Source organism: Patella vulgata, chromosome 7 (assembly GCF_932274485.2).
Source record: "Patella vulgata chromosome 7, xgPatVulg1.2, whole genome shotgun sequence".
NCBI lineage: Eukaryota > Metazoa > Mollusca > Gastropoda > Patellidae > Patella > Patella vulgata.
Window position 1 is genome coordinate 10967562 of NC_065885.2, and position 25709 is coordinate 10993270.

The window sequence follows — 25709 nt, forward strand, 5'->3', positions numbered from 1 at the left end:
CCACTGTTCGTGCAGCAAGTTCCCTCATAGCAGACGGAATTGCATAAGCTGGTATTCATTAATTCATTATCCCAGTTGCGTCAGAAAAGAAAGTACAACGTTAAACCCCATTACATTTAATTTTATCTTGGTATAAAATAAATTCCAAAAATACCTTTGAATATTTTATTTCAAAGCTCCATTAATGATGCCATGAATTATAAACAGTAAGATCATTTATGACAACAATTACTCTTTGATTTTACTATTGTAAACTTAAATCCGTCAAATAGAATTAACAGTCCTACACACAACCCAGTCAGGAATATCTAACATTAATTGTAAAGAGGCAGTCACGAAATAAAGTGGTTTTATGTATGCTAACCAAAAGCCAAAATGTAGAGAAATCAACCTAATAGCTCGTCAGAATGTTTCAGCTCAAAATATTGAGACGCTCGACGTGATTACAGAACTCTTTTAAGGAATTTTATTGTTCAGACGTGATGTAATTTAGGCAAGTACGTACACATGACGGTCCAAGCACTTGGGAACAGCGTGCATTTTGGGAACTTTCCACATATGGAAAGAGAGTTTTCATATTTCTGAGAAACTGTACCACAGAGCTTGACATAGCTGTACATGACTATGATCAAGACTTTGCCGCACACACAATTAATCCACTTGATTCACTAAAAAAATATGTGGGATGTTTCCTTTAACTGTCATCAAATGTCATAATTAATTACTGTCAATAACCATTTAAGAAGATATCTGAAGAATCTGATACCATTTCCCTCTATATTCTCTACAAGAATTTCAACTTTGTGACCTTATCCAAGTAAGATTTTGATGATGTTCTATAATAATGGATACAGTAGGAAAGTTCCAATGAGATATTTCTAAAACCCCAAATCCAGTAACTTACCAGGGTTATGAATAGGACTGTTAATTGATTTGAATAATTTTTGGATCAATAATGATTTTGGCATTCCAGTGGGTGGTGGACCATGAATTTACACCAATGTTCTTAGAACTGTATAAATGAGAATTTATATCTCTTAAATAACTGGTTCCACATGTAATGTAAATTCATGTCACCTGCTAAAATGTGACATTTGGCTTAAATCAAGGTAAATTCATGTTTCTCTTAAAAATTAGAAAACACATCAAACATGAATAACTCATTATCTCACCTCTCTATTCAATAACAGTGAAAAGTGAATTGATCCAATTAAAACAATACAATATGAAAATTCTGTTCACATGCACTTTCAATAACAATTAATAAAACAATATAACATTAAAATTCAGCTAACATGCACTTTCAGTAACAACAATAAGTTTAACAAATATAATATTAAAACAACATTATCAGATATAATGTCTGGAATATTTAATTCAAATAAATAATGATGAATTAAATCTAACTTAAAATATATATACATATATATATATATGTGTATTAAATTCAAATATGATGAATGAAATCTAACTGAAAATAAAATCACAGTATTACCGGCATGTAGCAAAGTCATTTAAATCTACCGGTATTCCACAGCTAGAAACAGTAAAATTGCAAAACAATTGACGATAAGTGTCTCTTCATTTTTAGGATCATTTTTGACAGGAATAGTTATCAATGATAATGACAAATCAAATGAATGAGCTGAATGCGATATATTTTAACAAGTTAATTATTTAAGTGAATGAACTGAATATACTTTAACAAGGTAATTAAGTGAATGAGCTGAATATATTTTAACAAGTTAATTAATTAAGCGAATGAGCTGAATATATTTTAACAAGTTAATTAAGTGAATGAGCTGGATATATTTTAACAAGTTTATTAATTGAGCGAATGAGCTGAATATATTTTAACAAGTTTATTAATTAAATGGATATGTTAAAGGTGCTAAATTTTTCACGACAAGCTTGTTTATTAACCCACTGTGCTAAATGTGATATATTTCAACAACAAATTAATTCATAAAATTAATGAGCTGAACGTGTTAATATATTTTAACTAGTTAATTAGATGAATGAGCAGAATGTGTTATATTTTAACAAATGTGTTCATAAATTTTAATGAGTTAATTAAATGAATGAGCTATATGTGGTAATATAACATAATGAGTTAATTAAATGAATGAGCTAAATGTGTTAATATATTTTAATGAGCTAATTAAATGAATGAGCTAAATGTGTTAATATATTTTAATGACAAGTATTTAATGAAAAGCGTTAATATTATTTTAACACATTAATTAAATGAATGGGGCTGAATGTTAATTAATTAAATGAATGAGCTAAATGTGTTTGATTGACCAAGTTAATTAAATAAATAAGCTGAATGTGTTAATATAATAAATATAAAATACTGGTATATGTACAATGTCTATATAACACATGGATATTAAATATTAATAATACATTACCATATGACAACATTGTCGCAAAATTGTGCAGAGATAAAAAAAAAAAAAGAATACCGGGGACATATAACTTTGCACGCACGAATAAAACAACAATATTCTGTTAGTCTTTCTTAAAAGATAAACTATGGCATTATGGGACTACTATAATTTAAAGCCAGTGGTCATTATTTCTATTTTCATAAGATATTCAAATTTTCATGGCTTACTCCATGCTGATATTTACTCTAATTGATTATTTAACAAACAAAAATATCAATGGTATTTGATCTCACGGCTTCGATTCAAGCGGACTTGAAAAGATTTGTCTTGTATTATGTCATCTACAGATGATGAAGAATGTTATGAAATTTTCAATTCATCCTGTCTTTGTAAATACTGAATGGAATTAAACCATTTTTAGTGTTTTATTGCTCGAAGGGATTCAGCTTTCACAATTTTGTGATTTAAATCCTATCAAACAACAATCAGTGGCTTCAAAGTTACAATTTCATATTTTTAAGTTATATTTTTAAAATGTATTAAAATAAAGCCTTAAAATAGATGGTATCTATAAACAGTCCTACCTTGTTAAAGAATAATCCTATTAATCCTATAATTCACTATTGCCAGTTGAGAAATTGGCAAAAATATCATTTTCAACCTCAAATTCAAACATTTGAAGATAGCTATTCCATGGTGGGGAATAGGAAAACAAGGGAGGAAATTGGTAGGTAATTGTGTTATTATTTCCAGTGTGAAGATTTTTAAGTGTGAGAAAGATAACCTATGATCGTATAATAGTGAGTTGACAACCTATTGAGCAAAAGACATAGAAATAATTATGTTTTGACTTTCTTAGAAAATATGAAATTGTAACTTTAAGTCCAATACAGCTCCAGAAAAAAAAAATCATACAAATATATTTCTAATTGAATCTTATTGTGAGGAAATCTTGCTTATCACAAAAAAACTAAATCATAAAAGTTTGATAAACAGTTTGTCATTGTTTACAAAACATCTACTTCATCCATTTTAAATTTCTTAATTTTGATTTTCTAGAGTTTGTTTAAAATTATTTATTTTTTGAAATTCTATCCCATTTGCTTCTTAACTTCATATTCATTTTTTGATGTTTCAAATTTCAAATTAAGTACCCACTCCCAAACATAGTTTCTCTTTACAAAATAACCTCTCTATAACATCACTTCGCTGATACCAAACTTTATTTTGGTAGCTGATCAATTTAAGAATAAGAGTTTTCAAACGTTTTATTTGAGAAATGTTCAAGTTTGTAAGATTCAAGAAGTTTGTAGATAGGAGAAGGCTAGGTAGCCCTGGGCCCTCGGACCAACTGGTTTCCTTGGGCCTCCCGAATACTTGACATGATGAGGACTACCAATTTAAGAATTAGATTTATCTCACGTTGTATTTGAGAAATGTAGAAGTTCGTACGGTTCAGTAAGTTCGTAGATGACCATATCATAGTATGCAAAGACTGGATGTAGCTGATTTTTTAAAATAAATAACAAAATTGTTACTTATAGTATCAGAATGGGACATTTCAACAAATCATATTTCGCTAATATAAATCCTTCTCAATAAAAACATTTCAATTAATAAACACTATAAAGCAACATATAGAAAATTCGATGATTGAAATATTAAGAATTGAATATGACAATTAAGTAAATCTGAAATATTTACAAAAATCACAATTTAATGAAGTACTTTTACATGACTGAATAAATCATTTTGATAAGTTATGTAATATTTACAATGGATTCATTAATATAACCTGTTTTATATATTAGACAATATGGCCAGCCATATACCTGTGTAAACGTTGGCGTGCACGTAAAATGAGTTGGAATTAGATGAAGACAAGACAGAAACGCCAGTGTCGGGACAAAATTCTTCTCCATAGCATTGGAGAGATCACCATAGAAACCAGCAGTTGCCAACCAAGATACGCCCACATTTTGCAAGAGATGGATAGAGAACAAGCGATTTTTCGTACAATCAGTAGCCATAATCCAAGCAGTTATGGTCTGAAATAAGCGAAGATCGAAAGGGACTGAGATCTTTGGGATATAAAGATATATTTTAAGTTTCATCAAAATCGGACAAAAATTGTGACCTCTAGCAGGTCCACAACCTTGGTATTACACACTTTTACACATTTTGACGGGTAGTTATGGTCCGATTTCGAAAGGAATGGAGATCTTCAGGCGATAAACCTAAATTTTAAGCTTCGTCAAAATCAGAAAAAAATTACGGGCGGACCGGAGTGACGACAATATACGTCAACATAAAAATGTTGGCATTTACAAAATAACCAGCTTGTACTCCTATGCAGCCATCATATCATTATAAACACTGATAAAAGACTTAGGCTTGAATTTGAGTCTGACAATGTCTGTGACAGGTGCCTTATTTCCAGACTTGCTGAAAGAAATAAGACATTCTGAAAGCATGTGTTAGTGTGTTAACGAGTATTTGAAGCATGTTGTATATTATCTATTTGATTTAATTCTGTTGTTGAGGATCTTGACAGGCAAGCACGTTTCATTTTAGAGAAAAGACCCCCATCACTTTGACTTCGTGTCATGGCTGCTTCTGAAAAGAGAGAAAATGCAACATTTGAGTAATGATCTTCATGTAAAAGACTTACAGAATCTACAAATATGAAAAGGCAACAAAAACAGTCAGAGAATTTATCTTTTCAATTGAATTGAATACTCAAATAGCATTTGAAAAAATGACAATAGTAAAATCACCATTTGATGTGACCACCAGAAGGATAAATTTCGGCACTTGCTATTTTTTTAATTCTGTCTCTAATTATGTGGTTTTCCTGCACTGTCTATTTACATTCTTCATCTATTCACATCCTATAATTGTCTATTCACATCCTATAATTGTCTATTCACTTCCTTCAATTGTCTATTCACATCCTTCAATTGTCTATTTACATCCTATAATTGTCTATTCACATCCTTCACTTGTCTATTCATATCCTATAATTGTCTATTCACATCCTATAATTGTCTATTCACATCCTTTAAATGTTTATTCACATCTATAACTGTCTATTCAGATCCTTCAAATGTCTATTTAATCATCTATTCAGATCCTTCAAATGTCTATTCACATCCTTCAATTGTCTATTCACCAATATACATCTTACCTATTTCAGGGATATCTGAAAACTCTGCTTCATCACATCTTATTAACCCTACAGCTTTAAGATTTAAAATGGAGTCAGCTATAATTCTTGCTGTTTCTTTTAAATACCCTCCACTTGTTACCATAAATATAGGAATATTTCGGGTTCTTGCTTTCTGAAATATTATCTGATCTCTTTCTATTATTCCCTGAAAAACAAACAAAATAATCTGGTATTAATTCAAAAATCACATAAAATACCTGTAGGAATTTCTTCATATTAATATCATCTGTTAAACCAAAGGACTTAATTCAAGCCACAAAATTGATTAAAAGCGTGTGCTTTTGGTTTGCATTCATCTGTATTTGTACTTGTTTTGTTTTAAAAGTCTAATAAATTGTTTCAATGGCATTTTGTAATACTAATTGAACTAAAAATACACAGTTCATCTTAAAAGATAAACAGGATACAATTCTATGGAAAATAATTACTCTTTATTACTGAGTCATATTACAGTCATCAGCTAAGGTTCTGTAGTCTTTATCAAGCAATTATCATCAGTAATAAACAGTAACTGTATTCCCTAGGATTGTGACTTGAGTATAAGTACTTGTATTCCCTAGGATTGTGACTTGAGTATAAGTAAATGTATTCCATAGGATTGTGACTTGAGTATAAGTAAATGTATTCCATAGAATTGTGACTTGAGTAAAAGTAAATGTATTCTATGGACTCAATATCTGAGAGAACCTTTATCACTTTGGGTAAAAAATGAATATGATCTGTAATTAAATTAAAGAGCATGATCAAAATTACATTTTGTAATCCATGTGGTCAAGACTGTAACAAAGTTGCTGTGGATTTTTTGGGGTTTTTTTTTGTTGCTTTACGAAAATGATTATAATTGACTCAATGCCAGCTTTAGTATAGGTCAGGCTCTGTGCTGAGTCCACAATATGGGGCCTCTATAAAACAAGACAGTGAAAGGCCCGACCGAACATCGATGTAAATTTATGTTAAATTTCAGCCAGCCCCCACCCCCCCTCCCAACTCCGTAAGTTGCAGGCCCCGTTCAACAGCATGGCTTGTATACCTCTAAGGCTGGCTCTGAATACTAATGGAAGAATAAGTCCAGAACACTGGTTTTACTGATAGAAACAAAACAGATAGAGCAATAGAATTTACCTGAGGTGAGATAGATAGATTTCCCAATGGATCACCATCTAATATATCTGTACCAGCATTATATACAATAATATCAGGTGTAAACTCGTTTAAACTACCTTCAATATGACTGTAAAATATAGATTTAAAACTTCAATATGACTGTAAAATATAGATTTAAAACTTTAATATGAGTGTAAAATATAGATTTAAAACTTCAAAAAGACTAAAATATAGATTTAAAACTTCAAAATGACTGTAAAATATAGATTTAAAACTTCAATATGACTGTAAAATATAGATTGAAAACTTCAATATGACAGTAAAATATAGATTGAAAACTTCAATATGACTCTAAATATTGATTTAAATCTTCAATGCAACGGTAAAATATAAATTTAAAACTTCAATATGACTAAAATATAGTTTTAAAACTTCAATGCAACGGTAAAATATAAATTTAAAACTTCAATATGACTAAAATATAGATTTAAAACTTCAATATGACTGTAAAATATTGATTTAATATTAAAAAGTACTATTTGAAGGTCCCACAAATATAATACTTCAAGATGTAGCGAGCCAAAAATTTTTAAAAAAATGAAATAATAAAAATAATTTAATTAATTTGATAATGGGCTTAAAATTTAAGAAAGACCTGCAATAGGCAGATTTAGCTCTTGTATAATGTATGTTTAAGTTGCTTGGTGTTCAAAGTCATACATTAGAAATTTCACATTTCTTTGTTTTAAAATCATTCAGTCACTAATTTTTTTTTTATCCTGCTTACTTTCTGACAAGACTAAGATACGTATCATCTTCTGTAAAATGTTGTAATTCTACTTTTCTCTTGATACCACCTGTAACAAATACATGTCATTGATAAATTTTTAAGTAAACAGACTGTACTCTACAGTGCTGTGCAGCCTGTAACAACTATAATAAAGTATAGACTGTGACATAAATAGTAAAGTTTACTTTATAAAACAGTGTAGACTGTGACATAAATAGTAAAGTTTACTTTATAAAACAGTGTAGACTGTGACATAAATAGTAAAGTTTACAGTATAAACTGTGACATAGATAGTAAAGTTTATTTTATAAAACAGTGCAGACTATACACCATCAATAGTAAAGTTATGGTAAAGTGTAACACTAGGGATAGCACTACAACTTTTGTCAAGAAAATATAACTTACGTTTTGCGAATCCATCATGTGGATAAATTCCTCGATTATAAACATCCATTATATAAACTCTGTCATCGGACATAAAATCACGTTCATGTCCATTACCCTGAATTGTAAAATTATTAATGATAGGACAATAAAAGAAGATTGAAATACAGGGAAGTTGAAAATTAATAATTAAATCAATTTTCTAGATAGATAAATATTTTGGGAATCATTGTTAACTAACCAAGAAACATTAGTCTCTGTTACTCCATTACTTTTAATCCTGTTATTTGGTTTCAGATTTATTTTGTGGTTTAAAGGGACCATCCCAATTTTAACAGTCTCAGAAATACAAGTCTGTGTACGTATGAAATTTAAGTGCCAAAATATTGAGGAATGGTGTATTTACCTTGTCTCAAAATTTTAGCTCAAAATATTGAGTCATTTGGATTTGAATGTCAAACCGGTTATCTGGGCACTTAACCATTTTAATATTTTGGGGCAATTTTTTCATTGGGTGACCTGATAATCTATTGCTGTTCCCTTAGAGATCTATACAGTGAATGACCCACATGCTGTACTTGATAATGAAAGGTAAATTTCACCTACATGTTAATTTTATAAAATAAAGTCTGGTTTTATGCAAACACCGTATAATATTGTTTGGGACACCGGTGTCCATTGCCAGATCAAGGCTGACGTGTTAAGTTGCTTGAAAACGTAACACATATATTGTGTGAGTTGATCAGCCCAAAAGTAGAGGATTTTAAGGGCTTTTAAAACAAAATTAAGCAGTTTTATTCTCCAAAATATAATTGAGATTGGCCTTTTAAAACATGTTAATAAAGAAAACAAGGTCTCCTCACCTGATGGGCATCTAAATCTACAATCATAACTTTAGATACACCCTCTACTTTCTCGAACAGAAACTTGATAGACAAGGTGATATCAGCGTAGGCACAGAATCCTCCACCCCTTTCAGCAGAACAATGATGAAACCCTCCTCCTATGTTTATAGCCCAGCCTCGATCTATGGCTAACTTTCCTGCCTGAAAAATAGTCCAACAAAAAATATTTATATATATAGACTATAGAAACATTCTGAGAGTATTCTAGAAGAAATACACATCCCCTACCAGCCTTAAAAAAATGCATCCATTTACAAAAAGAGAGAGCAAAATGGAGTTTAACATCCACTTGACACAAACTAGGTCATTTTGGGACTAACATATGGTTCAATTATATTGCAATAATTCGATGTGGGAGAAGACCAAAGGACCCAGAGAAAACCCACGAGGTTGGACATGCGACCATCTTCTTGTCATGTACAAGTGTTGGATTGAAACCATGCCACTTGATTCAATGATAGGACGCATGATCATATTCAATTGGTCAGTAACTCTGTTATGTAAAACAGTCTACCAAATTTCAATCAAACACCTTAAATGTATTCAAATTGATTATCTAGCTTTTAAAGATACTTTCCCACAAAAATATTTATTGGGTGGCTATTTCCAATAAAAGTATGGCAATTATGGTATGTATATATAAAGTAGAGACACCTAATCTTACTTGAAAAATACTGGATTTCTTGAACAACACCCATGGAGCGCGGACAGGACAAAAATGAGAGGGTGTTACTAACTGGCAGCCAAAGAAATTAAGGGCTGTCTGCTCGAGTGACGTCAAAGATTGCAGGCATAGATTGTCTGACCTATTAAGGTTAGGGAGAACTTGATGAATATGTTGATAAACTTGATGGTGAGCGGACGTGGAAAAAGTGACAGTCAAGTCACGTGACACAAACATGACTTTTTAAAATAGTTTTTTATAGCTTGGGGTATTTCCCCACGAATACAATTTTTTTAGAGGGATTTGAAGCAAATTTTTGATAGAATAATTAGTTTGAATATGTTTTTAGTCCAAATATATCATCAAATCACCCAGTTTGTATGCATGATAGAACATCTCCCTGCTTGGATTCCATCTCCACTGCATTAAAAACAAGTCCAACAAAAGATTTTAGATGGTGCTATCTTGCCCTAACATACGGGACTAACATATGGTTCAATTTTATCTCAATAATTCACTTGCAAGTAGGGTCTTTAGCAGTGGGAGGAAACCGGATGACCCGGAGAAAACCCACGAGATTGGTCAGGCAAGCATAATATTCAATACATCACATCTCTTGTAAATACTGAACATAATCTAGGACTGATACTCTCTTTAGAGATTTGACTTTCACAATATTCCTTGTGATATTCTCTCTAGAGATTCAACTATCACAATATTCCTCGTGATATTCTCTATCGAGATTCGACTATCACAATATTCCTCAATCTCTCATCATCATCAGAGACTTTAATTACTTACTAATATAGTTCCACCAGTTTGATATCTAAATGGACGTAAAACTTTTCTTTGGACGACAAAATTTGGCAACAAGGCAACCGGTGGGATTTCTGTGATTCCTGCAACATTCCAACTCCACTGTGAAGTAAAAGATAAAACATAGGTGTACGACTACGAATATAAATATATACATTAATAATCATAAATTCAGGACTTTCACATTGGATTCTATTCTATGAAGTCACCGAAGATAAAATATAGATTCAAATGTTACCCACATAGAACAAATACAATGTTATTATGATATTGAAAATGATAAATATTGCTATAGACAGAAAGGGTTATCAACATTAAATCAAGACATTAATTGATAAATTGATATTTGATCAGAAATGAAATATTTATAAAAAAAACAAAAAATTCATTCATGCAATAATAAAACATGCATTATGAAGAAGGGTAGTGAATGTAAAAAATGAAACTTTGTGATAGTGTACAAAATGACGATGATTAAAAATGAAATAGAGTTTAATGTCCTATTTTTCTGCACCTTCCGGGCTAAAGAAATGAAATGAAATGGGGTTTAACGTCCTACTGTTCTGCTCCGACTTGTATTATGAAGATGGGTAAAAGCCATACAGTCTGCTATGAGGGAAATTCTGCCCAGACAGCGGCGCTACGGCCTACTCTTATATCAAATTCCAACTGTCAAGGGATCTTTTACTTGCACACTATTTTGTACATAGGTTCTCAGTTTTTCATCCCATACGAACAACTAGACAGCTGTCCTTGTCAGGCCCTCCATCCTGCACCACTGACATGGGGAAACCATGCTGGAAAATCCTGATGAACTTTCTCGGCAAACACTGGGAGCGAACACGCAACCTCCGGACTAGCGAGCCAGCATCTTACTCCCTTTGCCACCAAGGCTTCCCAGGGGCTGAAGAAAAACAGGTATACACCATGCAGTGTGCTATGACAGAATTCTTGAACTCATCGTGGCGTTTCCACTTAGTCGTCATGGAATTTAACCTGCCAAGGATTCTTTTACGTACATACAAATGATCTGTTTTTGCATCATCCAAACGACTAGATGCTGTCACAGTGACTAAAATACATGATTTCTCTACTAAGGAGAACCAAGTGTACTTTTACAGTAAAAAATAAACACAGAGATAAGCAAAAGATTTCAATGTAGGTGTAACACGTCGGCTTTGAATGCATGAAAGGCCATAAGGGCAAACAATGTGCTGCACTCTCACAATGAAGATATCTTCACAATCATCCAGATAACTCTTGAAAACTAGCGGCAATCAATTTTGTGCTTAATATTACCCCGATTTCAATAAATTGAACTAAATAAAGCCAATTCATTCATTTGACTCCATTACTCACGTTTTGAAATAAATGAAATGAAATGGGGTTTAATCTGCACCGATTGGACTTATGAAGACGGGCATACGCAATACAGTGTGCTATGAGTGAAATTTTGCCTGAACAGCAGCACTACAGCCTACTCTTATATCGAATTCCAATTGTCAAGTGTTCTTTTACATGCATGCCAATGTGTACATGAGACCTTGGGGGGAAACCACGTGACATGGGGGAAAACCACACTAGAAAATCCTGGAGAACTTTCTCAGCCAACACTGGGATCAAACTCATTCGGCCACCTTTTTAAATAGTTTGTATGAATTCATGCAAGCACTGTGTTATCTGAATTTCTGAGTAAACATGATTATGTATGGTGCATGCATATAAAAACAAATGAAAGAGATCAAGATTTGGCTTCAAATTTAGAATAATGTTGAAAATGCATCAAGGATTCCATTGAGAAATTCATATACGATTAGAAAAAAAAAGAGAATTAATGACACTTGATCTTAAAATTTTTAATAAGGACAACTGCTACATTCTTTTTCCTCCAGGATAATAGCACAGTTCAAGAAGTAATCATCTCCAACAACTAGGTCAAACCAATTTAATTTTCAGTTTTTCGAGGTCTTGTTAAAGATGTTTTATTTAAAATTTCTAAACTGAAATGTTTGTAATTAAAATTTTTTTAACTTTGGTTTTTGAATAAATAGCCACTTGAAAGACATGGAAGATGTTTTGATTAAAATTTCAAAACTGAAATATTTGAGACACAAAACTTTTAAACTTTGGGTTTTTCATGGTCTTGTTAAAGATGTTTTGTTTATAATTTCTAAATTGAAATATTTGGAATTAAAAGCTTTTGAACTTTGGTTTTTAAATTAGTCATTTTTCCAAAGAAATAAGAAGCAAAATTTTAACATGTGTTCCCGAAAAACAGGAAATCCGATTGGTGTGGCCTTAGCAAATAAATATTTAGCAACAAAAATGTCAGAAATATTTGTGAAGTACTCTCTGGAAACAGAAACTTCTTTATTACTTATTGATCAGTGCTTTTATATTTTATTAGGACAACTCTTCCTTTGTTATCAATAGACATGATATAGCGATTGTTCTGGCAAATTGTAATTTTTCTTTTGAAAACCAGTACAAAAATTATCAACAATTTCACCAATATCTGATTTTGTTGCAAGTAATATATATTTAGCTATTAAAATGTCGAAAGTGGCAACTTTTCATTAATCAGTGATGTATTTTAGACAAGATATAAGACTGTTTTGGTCGAATGTAATTGGATCATATAAGAACCAACAAGGAAATTATTACCAATTTCAACAAATATATGATTTAGCTGCAAGTACTAATAGCTTTCGTTAAATCTATCTACATGAAATGGATACAACTTTGTTTAGGATACTCCTATAAATCTAAAGCATTTAAGATTTTAAATAAAAACTGGCCAATGAATTAATACCATGACACAGAGAGAGTTGTCCTAAAACTTTCACAAATAAACTACATATAATATTAAAATAATACCTCGGATATTCCCTCAATAATATCTGTAAGCTGAAGACCAAAAAGTACCAGTGCTTATATTAAATAGGGTTAAAAAATACCTTCACCTAATAACATGTATTGGTGGTTGTTTCATGAAATAAAATATTCTCTTCATTCATGCACATTTATATGATGCCAAATGGCAAAGGTATAGTATTTATTAGTGTTTTACTATTTACAAATAAAATTTTTAATCTTTTAGAATTAGTCAATTTTAAAAAGCAATCACTAATTAGCATTAATTTAATTTTAATTAAAGGCTCAATACCACTCTTTTTGTAACTGAATAATATGTCCCAATCTTTATTCTGGTCAACAAATTGTACTATTTTACAATATTCCAATTAATTGATGGTACAAATTTCATCTTAACACATCTAATTTAAAAAATTGGAAAAATTCAACTAAATGATTTGAAAAGTCTGACGTAAAGCTTTTCAAATGTGACTTGGATTTAAAAATATTTTTGAACCCTCTGGACAAGTAAAATAGGATTTAATGGATAATTTACACAACGTGTAGGACACTAACTCATCTAGTACTTAGAATAAGGCTATTTTTTATTTTCTGGAGCTGTCAAGCCAGCAAGAGTGTTATTGTCCCTTTAAAAAGCAAACATTTTGTAAATAATCTGATTCAAATATTTCGTTTCGTTTTTTTTATACTTTTGATGACCTGCACAACATGAAGATCTGACCGATTCTAGTGGAAGATTGCGTCAGGGGTCATATGAGCGGCTTTTGTCCCTATGACGTTAGACATTAATTAATCAATCAGCGTTGACGTTTCTAGTGGTTAACCCACATTTTCGTGCACCACACGCCAAGAACTCGCCATAACATTATGTTTCATTGGCTCATCCCTCACATCAACCAGAACGAAGGTTATATAACAACTCTTCCTGATCCTAGTGTTGTGAAGACAAGTTAAACGAAATTTTGAACTATTAAAAACGAAACGAAATAGGATCTGTGTTTAAATCAGACTGATTTTGTAAATAGTCAGTGTCCTTACTAAAATATTAATAAAAGTGAAAATAGATGTATTTACAAAAAAAGCATTGATTTGATGAGAAGGCAGGGTATATAATTTCATGCATAATGCTTGACGATTAGGTACACTAGGTCTTCACTAGGGTGCTGACATTTGTTTTACTGAATTCCCAATTGTTTTTTGCAAGTCAGGGGGCTATGGTGACCCCCATCGTAACTAAAGTGAAGTTCTAGTTTATACTTATGATATCTTAGGCGAAAAGATAACAAATTTAAAAACTCTGATCTGTAAAGCATCTATACGTTTTGGGTAACAGGGGAAGTAACTCTGTAAAAAAATTGTTGTATGACTCTTGATTTCAATAGAATACCTCCTTTGGATTAGCAGAACAATCCTAGCAAGTTTAAAAAAATGAAAGCAGATGGATCATTGACAATATACTTTAACATGAAATGTGGGTATATAAAAATACTATATAGCTCTAATAGAGCAGGAGCCCATGGGGTTAACCTAGCTGAAAAGTGTACCAATTTTCTCCTATATGGTATCAATGTATGTATATCTGGTATCATCAGAATGTAAGTCTGCCGGGTTTCTGGTGGTGGGTGTGGTATTCCACATGAACAGTGCCTGCGAAGCTAGCCTAGTTGGGGGCGTGGCATTTTGGGGCGTGTCTGTTAGCGGTAACCCACCGCACAAACTGTCTGGCAGTGGTCATTCATGACTCCTGTGGTGGTACTGAACAACTCCAAAGCTGTTTTAGGTGGTACAGATTTCAGCTAATCTAGCCTAGCTTTGGTCTAAATATTAGGGATACTCCACAACTACAAATGTCTGGGAATTACATAGCTCTGTCAAGGGTACCCCACTGCTAGAAATGTCTGTCACAGTGTTTTTATAATACCTGAACATGTACGGTACACTGCAGTAAGATTTTCATGTGGTACACTTTTGAGCTAATCTAGTCTAGTTGGGGATCATGGCATTTAGTGCGTGGAATACCACACCCACCACCAGAAACCCGGCAGACTTACATTCTGATGATACCAGATATACATACATTGATACCATATAGGAGAAAATTGGTACACTTTTCAGCTAGGCTGACCCCCTGGGCTCCCGGTCTATAAGTAACAATGAACCAGATACTTTAAAAATAATAATTATTTACCAGTACTACTATAGTTTTTATTAATAAAATGCAAGGACAAACAAAATCTATACAGAACTGGACAGTTTGCATGGAAAACTAGCTGTGCGAAAAAAAAAACAGAAATTAAATTCACTTTAAATGGCTAGGATTTATAGATTTGGGGTTTCACTGATGAAAACATAACCTAAAATTTTTTTAAGAATGCAGCATTTTCAATGGCTAAGAGCTAAATCTGTACCAGGATTTTCACCCCCAACCAATGAAAAGGTTAATAAATAAACAAAGCCTCAGCTATCCATTTTAAAATTAAATGATCGAACCGTTCTAATCTACTTAAAATCGGAGCATCCAATGACATCGAGACTTGATTATGGTTTTGTCATGTTAATTGATGTCTAATTAATAACTTATATAACATTTAAGGCCTGAAGAAAGACCTGCCATAGGTAGATTTAGCTCTAGCATAATGCCTATTTAACGCTCCCTCAAATAATGCCTGTTAAACTGATCTTTTAACAAAGCTTTCTATAATTACTATTGTTACAACCATCTGTATTCATTTTAAACCAACCTTTAAACTGTTTAAATATGTTCTACTGTGAACTATAGTGAGATCTTCCTCTCTGGCTTCTAATGGACTAATAATAGTATCATCTCGTACCATACCCGCCTCTGAAAACAATCAGTTTGAGGCTAACATATGTTGATGGAGCAGGGAAAATGTGAACAGATCAAAGTAATTCTGATTAGTTCAAATGTTCCACTTCCAATACATATTCTACTCATAATCACAGTCTCACAGTGACATTTGTTTCTTTACATTTTTTTTTGCTATAAAAGATTATAAACTAGAAATGAAATAAAAAGATATGGGGTTGAACGTCCTACTGTTCGGCTCCGAATGGGCTAATGAAGACAGGCATACGTCATAAAGTGTGCTATAAGGGAAATTTTGCCAGGACAGTGGTGCTTTGGCCTACTTTTACAACGAATTCAACAGCCAAGAGATCTTTTACGTACATGCCAATGTATACAAGGGACCTCGTTTTTCATTTCATCTCTGCCAACACCGGGAGCGAACCAACGGCCTGCAGGCTAGCAAGCCAGCGTCTTACTCACTTAGCCACCGTGGCGCCCCAATTCTTCATAGTGTTTTGATATCTGTTATTTATTACTTGCAATGTCTGTGTAATTTGTCTTGTCCGCAGGTTTGTCTAAATCAGTTTTGTTTTGGATGCAGCGCTCTCCTTCTGCACTTACTATTCATAATGTTTTGGCATGTATACTGTTTTTTTTTTTAGATTAATTATAAAATCAACATTGATGTCAAAATCAGTTACCTTTTAGAAATTCAAATACTCTTCCCCATTTAGCTGAATCAAAAGGATGCAACTTTTCTAACCCTAAAAATCCAATATTATATTCCGCTGAATAAATGATTGGCCATTGTGTAGCTTTAACATCTATATATAGTTGAGTTTTATGTCTCTCTCTGAAATCATAGAAAAAAAAATTAATTAATAATACACACTGATAATTATTAATTGCCACCTACATGTGAAATGAAACAAATCAGAAGTTAATGTGCTGCCTTTCATGTAGCCTATTATGTCCTTATAATTTTTCAGAACATCTTTGATAATGCAAGGCTAGTGTACTTTATTTTCCACCTAATAGATTGTGCTATTGAAATACTGTACTGTAGACTCATAGAATAATAATATCCCATCAATTTATTACTAATTTAGTAAGATCCAGGGATAAGCTGTTTCCCCCCACACTAGGGTATTTTCTTACTCCTTCTAGAACCTCTTATCTATCCAGATACCACTTCGCATTAGGTATTCAAACACTTATTGTTGCATATTATCTTTGAAACGGGGGAATCACGTGGCTAAGTGGGTAAGACGCTGGCTCGCTAGCCTGGAGGTCGGTTGTTCGATCCCTGCATTGGCCGAGAAAGTTCATCCAGATTTTCCGGCGTGGTTCCCCCTTGTCAGTGATGCAGGACGGAGAGCCTGACAAGGACAGCTGTCTAGTCCTTCGGATGAGACGAATAACCGAAGTCCCGTGTATACATTGGAATGCACGTAAAAGATCCCTTGGCAGTTGGAATTCGATATAAGAGTAGGCGATAGTGCCGCTGCCCGGGCAAAATTTCCCTCATAACACACTGTGTGGGGTATGCCCGTCTTCATTAGCCCAGGTTACGAGCAGAACAGTAGGACGTTAAACCCCATTTCATTTCATTTATCTTTGAAAAGCGTCTTAATTAATAAGGAAGTGTCAAAAAGAAAATGAAAGTAGGACATGTCAGCACATACATTCATCTTATCCAGGAACTGTTAAGAGCAAACCATTCCTCACTTCCATAATACGAAGAAAGGATATCTCCCCCGGTAATATGCATAATAATCTGATTAAATATATAACAAAAAGCTGTTAATAATTGAACCTTTGATGTGTAGTTTCGTCTTTAGCTTCTTCCATGTTGTTGACATGACGTCACTGTTTCCAACTTCCGTAAAGTCGTTTCCTGTGTCAGCGGAAGTTGAAATATTTATCTCCAAAAGCACGTTGTTGAGTTTATCTGCAAACTTTTCAAGTTTTCGGGTGTTTTCATGAAGTTTCCATCAGTATATCCAGATCAAGTTAAAATCGAACAACTACAGGAACTCCACAATGCTACATTTGTTACAGATCAGTGACTTTGTAAGACGTTAAAGTGAAAAACAAACCTTTTCAAAATAGAGTTATCTCCCACTAACCTATTTATTTTCCCACGTGTTCAAGAACATGGCGGTCCGGCCGCCGATCGAGTTTTCGCCAAATAATGAATTTCTGGCATACGCAAGCCCTGATGGGGTTTTAAAAGTGTGGGAAACAGCGTCAGGTATCCTGAAGCAAGAATACACCCCGAGTTCTCACCTCTCGGCGACATGTACGTGTATGTCATGGAGTCGGAACACAGCAAATCAAGCCCAACCAAAAAAGAAAAAAAGAAGATCAAGTCTCAAAAAATCAGACGATCAGCACATGATTGCTATGGGTACAACAAGTGGAGATGTATTAATATATAGTATTGTAGCTGGTAGTCTCCAAACACAGTTGACAGGTGGACATACAGAGACAGTGAACGGGTCGTGTTGGCATTCAGAAGACCCCATATTATACACCTGTTCATCAGATCACCATATCGTTGAATGGGATGTTGTGAACAGCAAGGTGAAAGAAAAATGGAAAGCTGACAAAGGGGCTGTTTATTCTGTTTGTGTCTCGTCTAACAAATACCTTTTATCTGCAAGTCGGTCAATTAAACTGTGGGACATTGATGGCAAGAAACAATTGCTAAAGACATTTACAGGACATGCCACGGAAGTGTTCCGGTTAATACCCATACCATTCTGCCCGAATGGCAGTGCCATGAATGGTTCCCATACAGACTTTTATTTTTTGTCTGCAGCATTAAATGACAGAACTGTCAATGCTTGGCACACAAACCCTGCAAACCAAGATAAAAATTCTTTAGCATCATTTTCATTACCCGACGAGCCAGTTGTTGTAAATATTTCTAAGGGATCTGGCAAGGATAGCCCCTTATTATTATCAGTGGTGACTGCTAGTGGACATTTACTTGTTTTTGAACACACACTTAATGGACGCATGAAGAAACCACTAAAACCCAAAATTCATGCACAAATAGCTTCAAATAATCAGAATGATGCTGTACCAGAATTAGTTCCTATTTTGGCTGCTCATATTTGTGAAGATTTAGACAATAGTTTATTAATAGCACATGGTAGTTTTCTAAAACCTACCTTTGAAAAACTGCCATATGATCCATCTCAACCTGAAGTATGTCTTATTCGTGAAAGTGCATTATCTGCCATAGCAGCTCCTAAAGAAAAAGATATGACGAAAATAAAAAGTCCAGATACTGCTGATGCGACAATGCTAGCTCCTGGTCACATGATGCGGCGGAAACGAAAGCCGTCGGTGGGTGATATGACTATGGAGGATAGATTAAATGCCATCAGCATCGAAAAACCAGGACATAAAAAGAAAGACGAGCTACCGAAAGCAGATACTTTGATAAATCTTCTGTCACAGGGTTTACAGAGTAACGACAAAACCCTGATTGAAAGAGTGCTACACTATGATAATCCCCAAATTGTTCAAAACACAGTGAAACGATTACCAGTCCAGCTTATTGTACCATTTATAAAAGCCATATCTGTTCGTATCCACAGCCGTCAGAGTGGTGGAGCACAGATTTTATTAAAGTGGCTAAAAGCTGTGCTAACTACACACACATCCTATTTGATGACTTTTCAAGAAATTGTCGATTCATTGAGTTCTTTATACCAACTGATGGAAGCGAGAGTTGGTATGTTCTCCCGGTTGTCACGACTACAAGGTAAACTTGATTTGATGTTATCACAGATAACTTCACAGGAGCAAGAGGAGGACGATACGTCTGTTCAGCAGACACCATTATTACTTTATCACGAGGAATCTTCTGATGATGATGATCCTATGGAAGATCTTTTAGCAAGTCATTCCGAATCTGAAAATAATTGGGATATGGAGGATGAAAGTGAAGACGGAGAAAGTGATGCAGATGACTAGAGTCACCGAGTTGTGATTTTGACCTTCAAAAAAAGCCGTGGCCTAGGCTATTGTTATGGAAATTTGTTTATGGGAAGAGAAACGATGTATCTACATCGGCATATGTATTGCTAACATAAACAGTCTGTTATTGATCATTAGAGACATAATGTGAAATATGGAATGTGCTGCTGATTGTAATTGTGTGGACTTGACATTACAAACCTCATAAAAAAAACTGTCATAATGTATCGGTAACTACAAAAGATTAATTATTAACATGAAACTGGTCACTAATAATTTATGACTATGTTTTGCAGATGTTCTACTACTACTGTTGTAGTAAACTCCCTCAGCCCTCTCGCCCCACCCCCCTTAAAAAATTAATGTATGTACTTTTCATTTGCAGCTAGACATATCCAAGCTGCATGAGACAATTTTCTCCCAAGCCCCCCTCCCTTTTCAAAATTTAATGTATGTACCACCCCACTGGAAAATCAAGGTACTGCCACAAACAGGTTTAATAGAGTGTTTACAAATTGATACCATACAATTAGGCCTTTATACAACTGTACAATTAATACATGTAACAACAATACGTTTACTGTTAAATACAAGGGGGTTGAATGGTCGAATGGTTAGCACATGCACGCTGTATCATAAGGTCTGTCATTGAGTCAACTGGCGTGGTATCAATTCCCCAGTTGTATGTGACAAGAAGTAGGGTCGCCTGTCTAATCTTGTGAGTTTTCTCCGGGTCTTATTACCAGTATAGGCTTGTCGGTCATAATTGTAAATGTTAAATTTGTTTGTGTGAAAGGTTGATAAGAATACATCTTTACAAAACTACATGAAACCAAAAGGCTACATGTACATTGTTATAATTTGTTCATGTATTGTTATAGTATGTTAATGTCTTGACAGTGTCTAAACATGAAAAACATTCTACAAAATTTATATTATAAGGATATTTGATGTTTTTAAAATCAAACCCTTTTAAAGAAAAAAAAATACATCCGTTGAAGGCTTATATGCAATTTTAATGTACAAGGCCCTGTTTCTCGAAATCTAAACTAAAGATAAAATCCAAATTGTAGCAGACACTTCTTGGCTAAGCACTAAAATCAATCTAATATTATCCAATCAAATTACTAAAATTTGGATTTTATCTTCGTTAAAATTTCGTGAAACTGCCACGGGTAATAAAATTTGTGAGTACAATATTAGTACATGTTTGATTACCTAGCTGATTTATGCCTCAATAACAAAATAATTATTACTGCGAAAATGATAGAATAGTCAAATCAAACTCAAAAAAAAAAAAGAAGAAAAATGTTGATAATGAATTATGTCACTATTTAAAAAGCCCAGAAAGTGCAAAGTCAATTATGTACATGTATCTATATATGTTATTATTATTAAATAAGATTTAAACTAAATTATTCTTTTTCACTGGGGGGTTGGATGGCCGACTGGTTAGCATGTGCGCACTGTATCATAAAGTCTGTCATTGAGTCGCCTGTCCAATCTCATGGGTTTTCTCCGGTTTCCTCCCACTGCTAAAGACCCCGAGTTATTGAAATAAAATTAAACCATATGTTGGTCCCAAATATGTTAGTCTGTGTCGAGTGGACAGTAAACCCCATTTCTCTCTTTCTATTTTTCACTGATTTTGAGAGCCACAGTGGATCAGTGGGTAGGACGTTGGATTGCTAACCCCGAGTTCCTGTGTTTTATCCCTTGTGTTGGCCGAGAAAGTTTATCAGGATTTTCCGGCATGGTTCTCCCTTGTCAGTGGTGTAGGAAGGAGGTCCTGGCAAGGAAAACCTATGTTCGTTTGGATGGAAAAAAAACCCAGAACCCTCGACTGTTGGAATTTGAAATAAAGAGTGGGGTGAAGCGTGGATGTCTGGGAAAATTGCCCTCATAGCACACTGTATGGTGTATGCCCGTCTTCATTAGCCAAGTCAGGGCAGTAAGAAGCTAAAACCCATTTCATTTTTTTTCACTGATTTTAAAGTCTTTGTGGGGTTTGTATTTTTGGGACAATGTCAAATTATTTTCTATGCTAAAATGTATTCAAATTGATTATTTCGAGATCAAATCTAGATAATCTCCTGGCTTGGAAGCTGTTGAATTAAAAAGAGGCCAATCAAAAGATCTCGGCGGAAATAACGGTGGCGAAAGCTTGTGTTTACTTTATCTTATATACCGTCTGCAGTGGACCAGGAATGTTGACACATTGTCGATTCATAATATCTTTGTGAATGCTGCTGAATGGATCAGTATTTCCTTTAATGGTCCAACTTTCGTAATATTGTAGTTTGCAAGGTAATCAAAGGATTTCACGATCCCTTGAATGAGGTTGTTAAAGGGACGGTCCTAGATTTCTTAGAACAGACATAAAAGTGGGTTGAAGACTTAAAAGAAGCTCTTTCACCCCTTTTAAACTATTTTATATGTCATTTCCCAATGGATCCATATTTTGAGCAGAATCTATGATTATGCAAATCAGAACAGCTTAATATTAAATTTTGACCTACCCACAACAAATGCCATTGAATGCAAGGTCGATCTGAGGAGGTCAGAGTGAACCGGTGAGCCGACATCACGTTTCCCCGTTTTTACCGGATTGTTAGGGGATGGGGTGGGGCGGAGATAAATAAAAAGATAATCTAGAATTCCTTATTTATTGTTAATACCATACTAATTTATCAATTTAATTAATTGGTATGGTTTCACAAGCCATCAAATGGCAGGCAACATAGGTTGTCTCCCCTTTTCCCCCACACCAACACGTGTTACAATCATCAGCATCTTTAAAAGAATCACCGATATCGTAGAATTTTCCATTAAACCAGCATTTGTTTGGTAATTTGGGCACTGACACTGAAATAAAAGATAATAAATAAATGGGAAGTTCTTACTGCAACGGGCCGTAGATTGGTGGGATAGCATCTTACTACGGTCTGTAAAGATATATCCACATACATATGTAGGACCTAGTATGGCAGGACATTAATTTCTGTAAAGAAACATCCACATGTGCAGTATGGCAGGACATTAAATTCTGTAAAGAAACATCCACATTCCCGTGGTTTAGCTTCTTGTAACCAAAATAATTCAGTCATATTGATTCTAATATCTTAATCGAACGACTTTTATTGATATCCGGAACTAGGCGTGAAAAATCCCTAAGAAGGCTTGCGGGGTGGGGGGGGGGGACAAGATGGCAGCCCATCCAATATCACTCGGCTTTATGGGACGCCCATACTGATATGGGCACGTTGGTCGTTGGCTTCGTATTGCGTTCAATGGCTACGGACCCGGGAAGAACCTTCGTCAACATTCAAACCCTGGATAGTTTAGTCAAGAGTTCTGGCCATTTTAAGTTCACATTAAGTTCTATTGATTTCACACCGCCATTTTTATCTATCTTTGACAAGGAGAAATTATACACGCCCAGCTCATCTAGTGAAATCTAACACCCTTTAGGTATATATATTCTGAACTTGGTCACTTAAATTCAGTTTGAATCAACTTATAGCGTTTTAATTTGTACATTTTATTCACCCAAGACTTACTTCGTTTGGCTAGATTTCCACAAGCCATCTTTGTACAGGCTACCCGACCTTTTCTACAGGAACATTGGTTACACTTATCCTTGAAACTTTCACCATCTTCATATACAGCGCCATTGTATGAACATCCAACTACAATAGATAGCATCATTGTATGAACACCCAACTACAATAGCTTATTATAGCTGTCACTATTCTATAAACACGCAACTACAATATTTTATTATAGATTTAATGTAAAATCATAGCCTATACTATATAATTATGTTTGGGTCTTGTTTCTGTAGTTTCAAATCAAGGATATCACATACAACTATTGGTACATATACTTACTACAATACCGACATGTACTTAACAGTTCCAAAAACAAATAAACTGGTTTAAAATTACCAGCTACATCCTTAAGCTGGTTATCCTTTTCCGTCTGAATGTAATGTTAGGATAGCGGCATTTGCGCTGCTCTTCACTGAATTCCAGTTGCCAGGGCTGCATTTACGTGCATTTTGTTTTTATACCTTCCGAACGATTAGACGCCCTCCACCATGCAACACCGATAAGGGGAAACCACGCTGAAACATTTAAGTCAAGTACGGGATCTTACCCTAGACCTTCTGGTTGGTGAGACAGTGCCTTAATCAGTGACTCAAATTAATAAAATATTTTTACCTGGAGTTGGAACACAAGTCATTTTTGTACATGAAGCTAATCCATTTTCACCACACGTGCAGGAATTACAATCCATCTTAAAGTTTTCACCAGGTGCATACCATTTACCATCCTGTAGACATCCTTTCATTGGTGGAGACACTGTAGATAAATTAAATCATGGAATGGAAATCATATGACCTTCCCCAGAGTTTCAACGTATTTCCGGTAACTTGTGATTCTGAAATTCAGATACAAGCTTGCCAACATTAGTGTTTCCATACGTGAAAATATGTTGAAAATCCGTAAGTCAAAGGGTTCTGTGATTATGAAATCCTGGTCGAGACATTCAAGGAAGAGTACATCTTGATATAACCCTGGTCCGTATAACATGCCGTTGGTAATAATATGCCAAGAAACCATGGTTATGCCATGCCATAATGTGGAATCTATTCCTTCAAAGTTAATTTTGCCGTGAAAACAAAACTCTGAGCATAAACCTACGTGTAATTTGGGATTTTGCGTTACTAAACCATTTCTGTATTTTTTTAAAAATATAATATAACTTACTTGCAGAGCCAGTTCCAATAAAACAAGCGACAATAGTCAGTACTAAAACCACCATTTTGAACTTGTATGTTTACGTATCGGTTGAGAGTTTACATGATGACCATTTCAAACTAAACCTTTATATACCTGTATGGTGGATATTAATACAATCTCCATCTGTTTATAAACATCTAAATTGTTCATTAATCATCGGATAAACGTTGTAACGGGTATATTAAATCCACGTGTTTCCCATTTGTAAACAAGTTGTGTTATCTCCCTTGATAATATCACAGGTAAATTACATTGATAATCTGATATAAATTAAAATGTTTCCGCTGTTTGTAAACAATCTGTGTGATCTCAGCCGGTAATGCCGGTGCTTGATTTAAATGTTGTGATTTAAAATTACCTGATGATTTTCAGGATAGCAACATGTGCCCTTCTTTATTTAGGTCTATGGGGGTTGGATGGCTGAATGGTTAGCACGTGCGCGCTGTGCCATAAAGTCTGTCATTGAGTCAACTGGCGTGGTTTCGATTCCCCGGTTGTACGTGACAAGGAGTAGAGTCGCCTGTCCAAACTCGTGGGTTTTCTCCGGGTCCTCCGGTTTCCCCCCACTGCTAAAGATCCCTACGCGCATGCGTATGAAATGAAATTAAACCATATGTTAGTCCCGAAATGACCTAGTTTGTTCGAGTGGACGTTAAATCCCCCCTCTCTCTCTCTCTCTCTCTCTCTCTCTCTCTCTCTCATTTAGTTCTATTGTCCTTTGGGAGAGAAGAGTGGCACCAGAATCCTCGATCTGTAGCGAAACAACTGTTTTCCCGTAAAAATGCTTATAACCCCGTAACTGTGATGAGTTGAGGAAAGCCGCGCCAGATGATTTGAGCATACAATCAATATGTCGGTCTTGTTTTCCGTCAGATTTGGGCGGCAAAGTCATCGGTTCCAGTTCTAAATCGATAAGGAAGGGCCGGACCGCCATTAATCCGGC

At 34.3% G+C, this 25709-nt stretch overlaps 2 protein-coding genes across 3 annotated transcripts; one reads left to right on the forward strand and one right to left on the reverse strand.

Moving 5' to 3' along the window:
• Positions 1-151: 151 nt before the first annotated feature.
• Positions 152-17853, reverse strand: LOC126827890 (histone deacetylase 11). Of its 2 annotated transcripts, XM_050557462.1 has the most exons (11): positions 17785-17853; positions 16670-16821; positions 15901-16001; positions 13163-13192; positions 10271-10387; positions 8764-8946; positions 7922-8018; positions 7514-7583; positions 6745-6853; positions 5581-5767; positions 152-5009 (listed from the first exon to the last, which is right to left on the reverse strand). In XM_050557462.1, exons 1-11 carry the CDS (start codon positions 17817-17819, stop codon positions 4879-4881), a joined length of 1212 nt encoding a protein of 403 aa, XP_050413419.1. In that variant the 5' UTR covers positions 17820-17853; the 3' UTR covers positions 152-4878. The 2 variants fall into 2 exon arrangements, with proteins under 2 accessions (XP_050413419.1, XP_050413420.1); XM_050557463.1 differs by lacking the exon at positions 13163-13192.
• A 20-nt stretch (positions 17854-17873) lies between these two features.
• Positions 17874-21376, forward strand: LOC126827885 (WD repeat-containing protein 43). The gene has a single exon (XM_050557455.2). It carries the CDS (start codon positions 18126-18128, stop codon positions 19956-19958), a length of 1833 nt encoding a protein of 610 aa, XP_050413412.1. The 5' UTR covers positions 17874-18125; the 3' UTR covers positions 19959-21376.
• The last annotated feature ends 4333 nt before the right edge of the window (positions 21377-25709 follow it).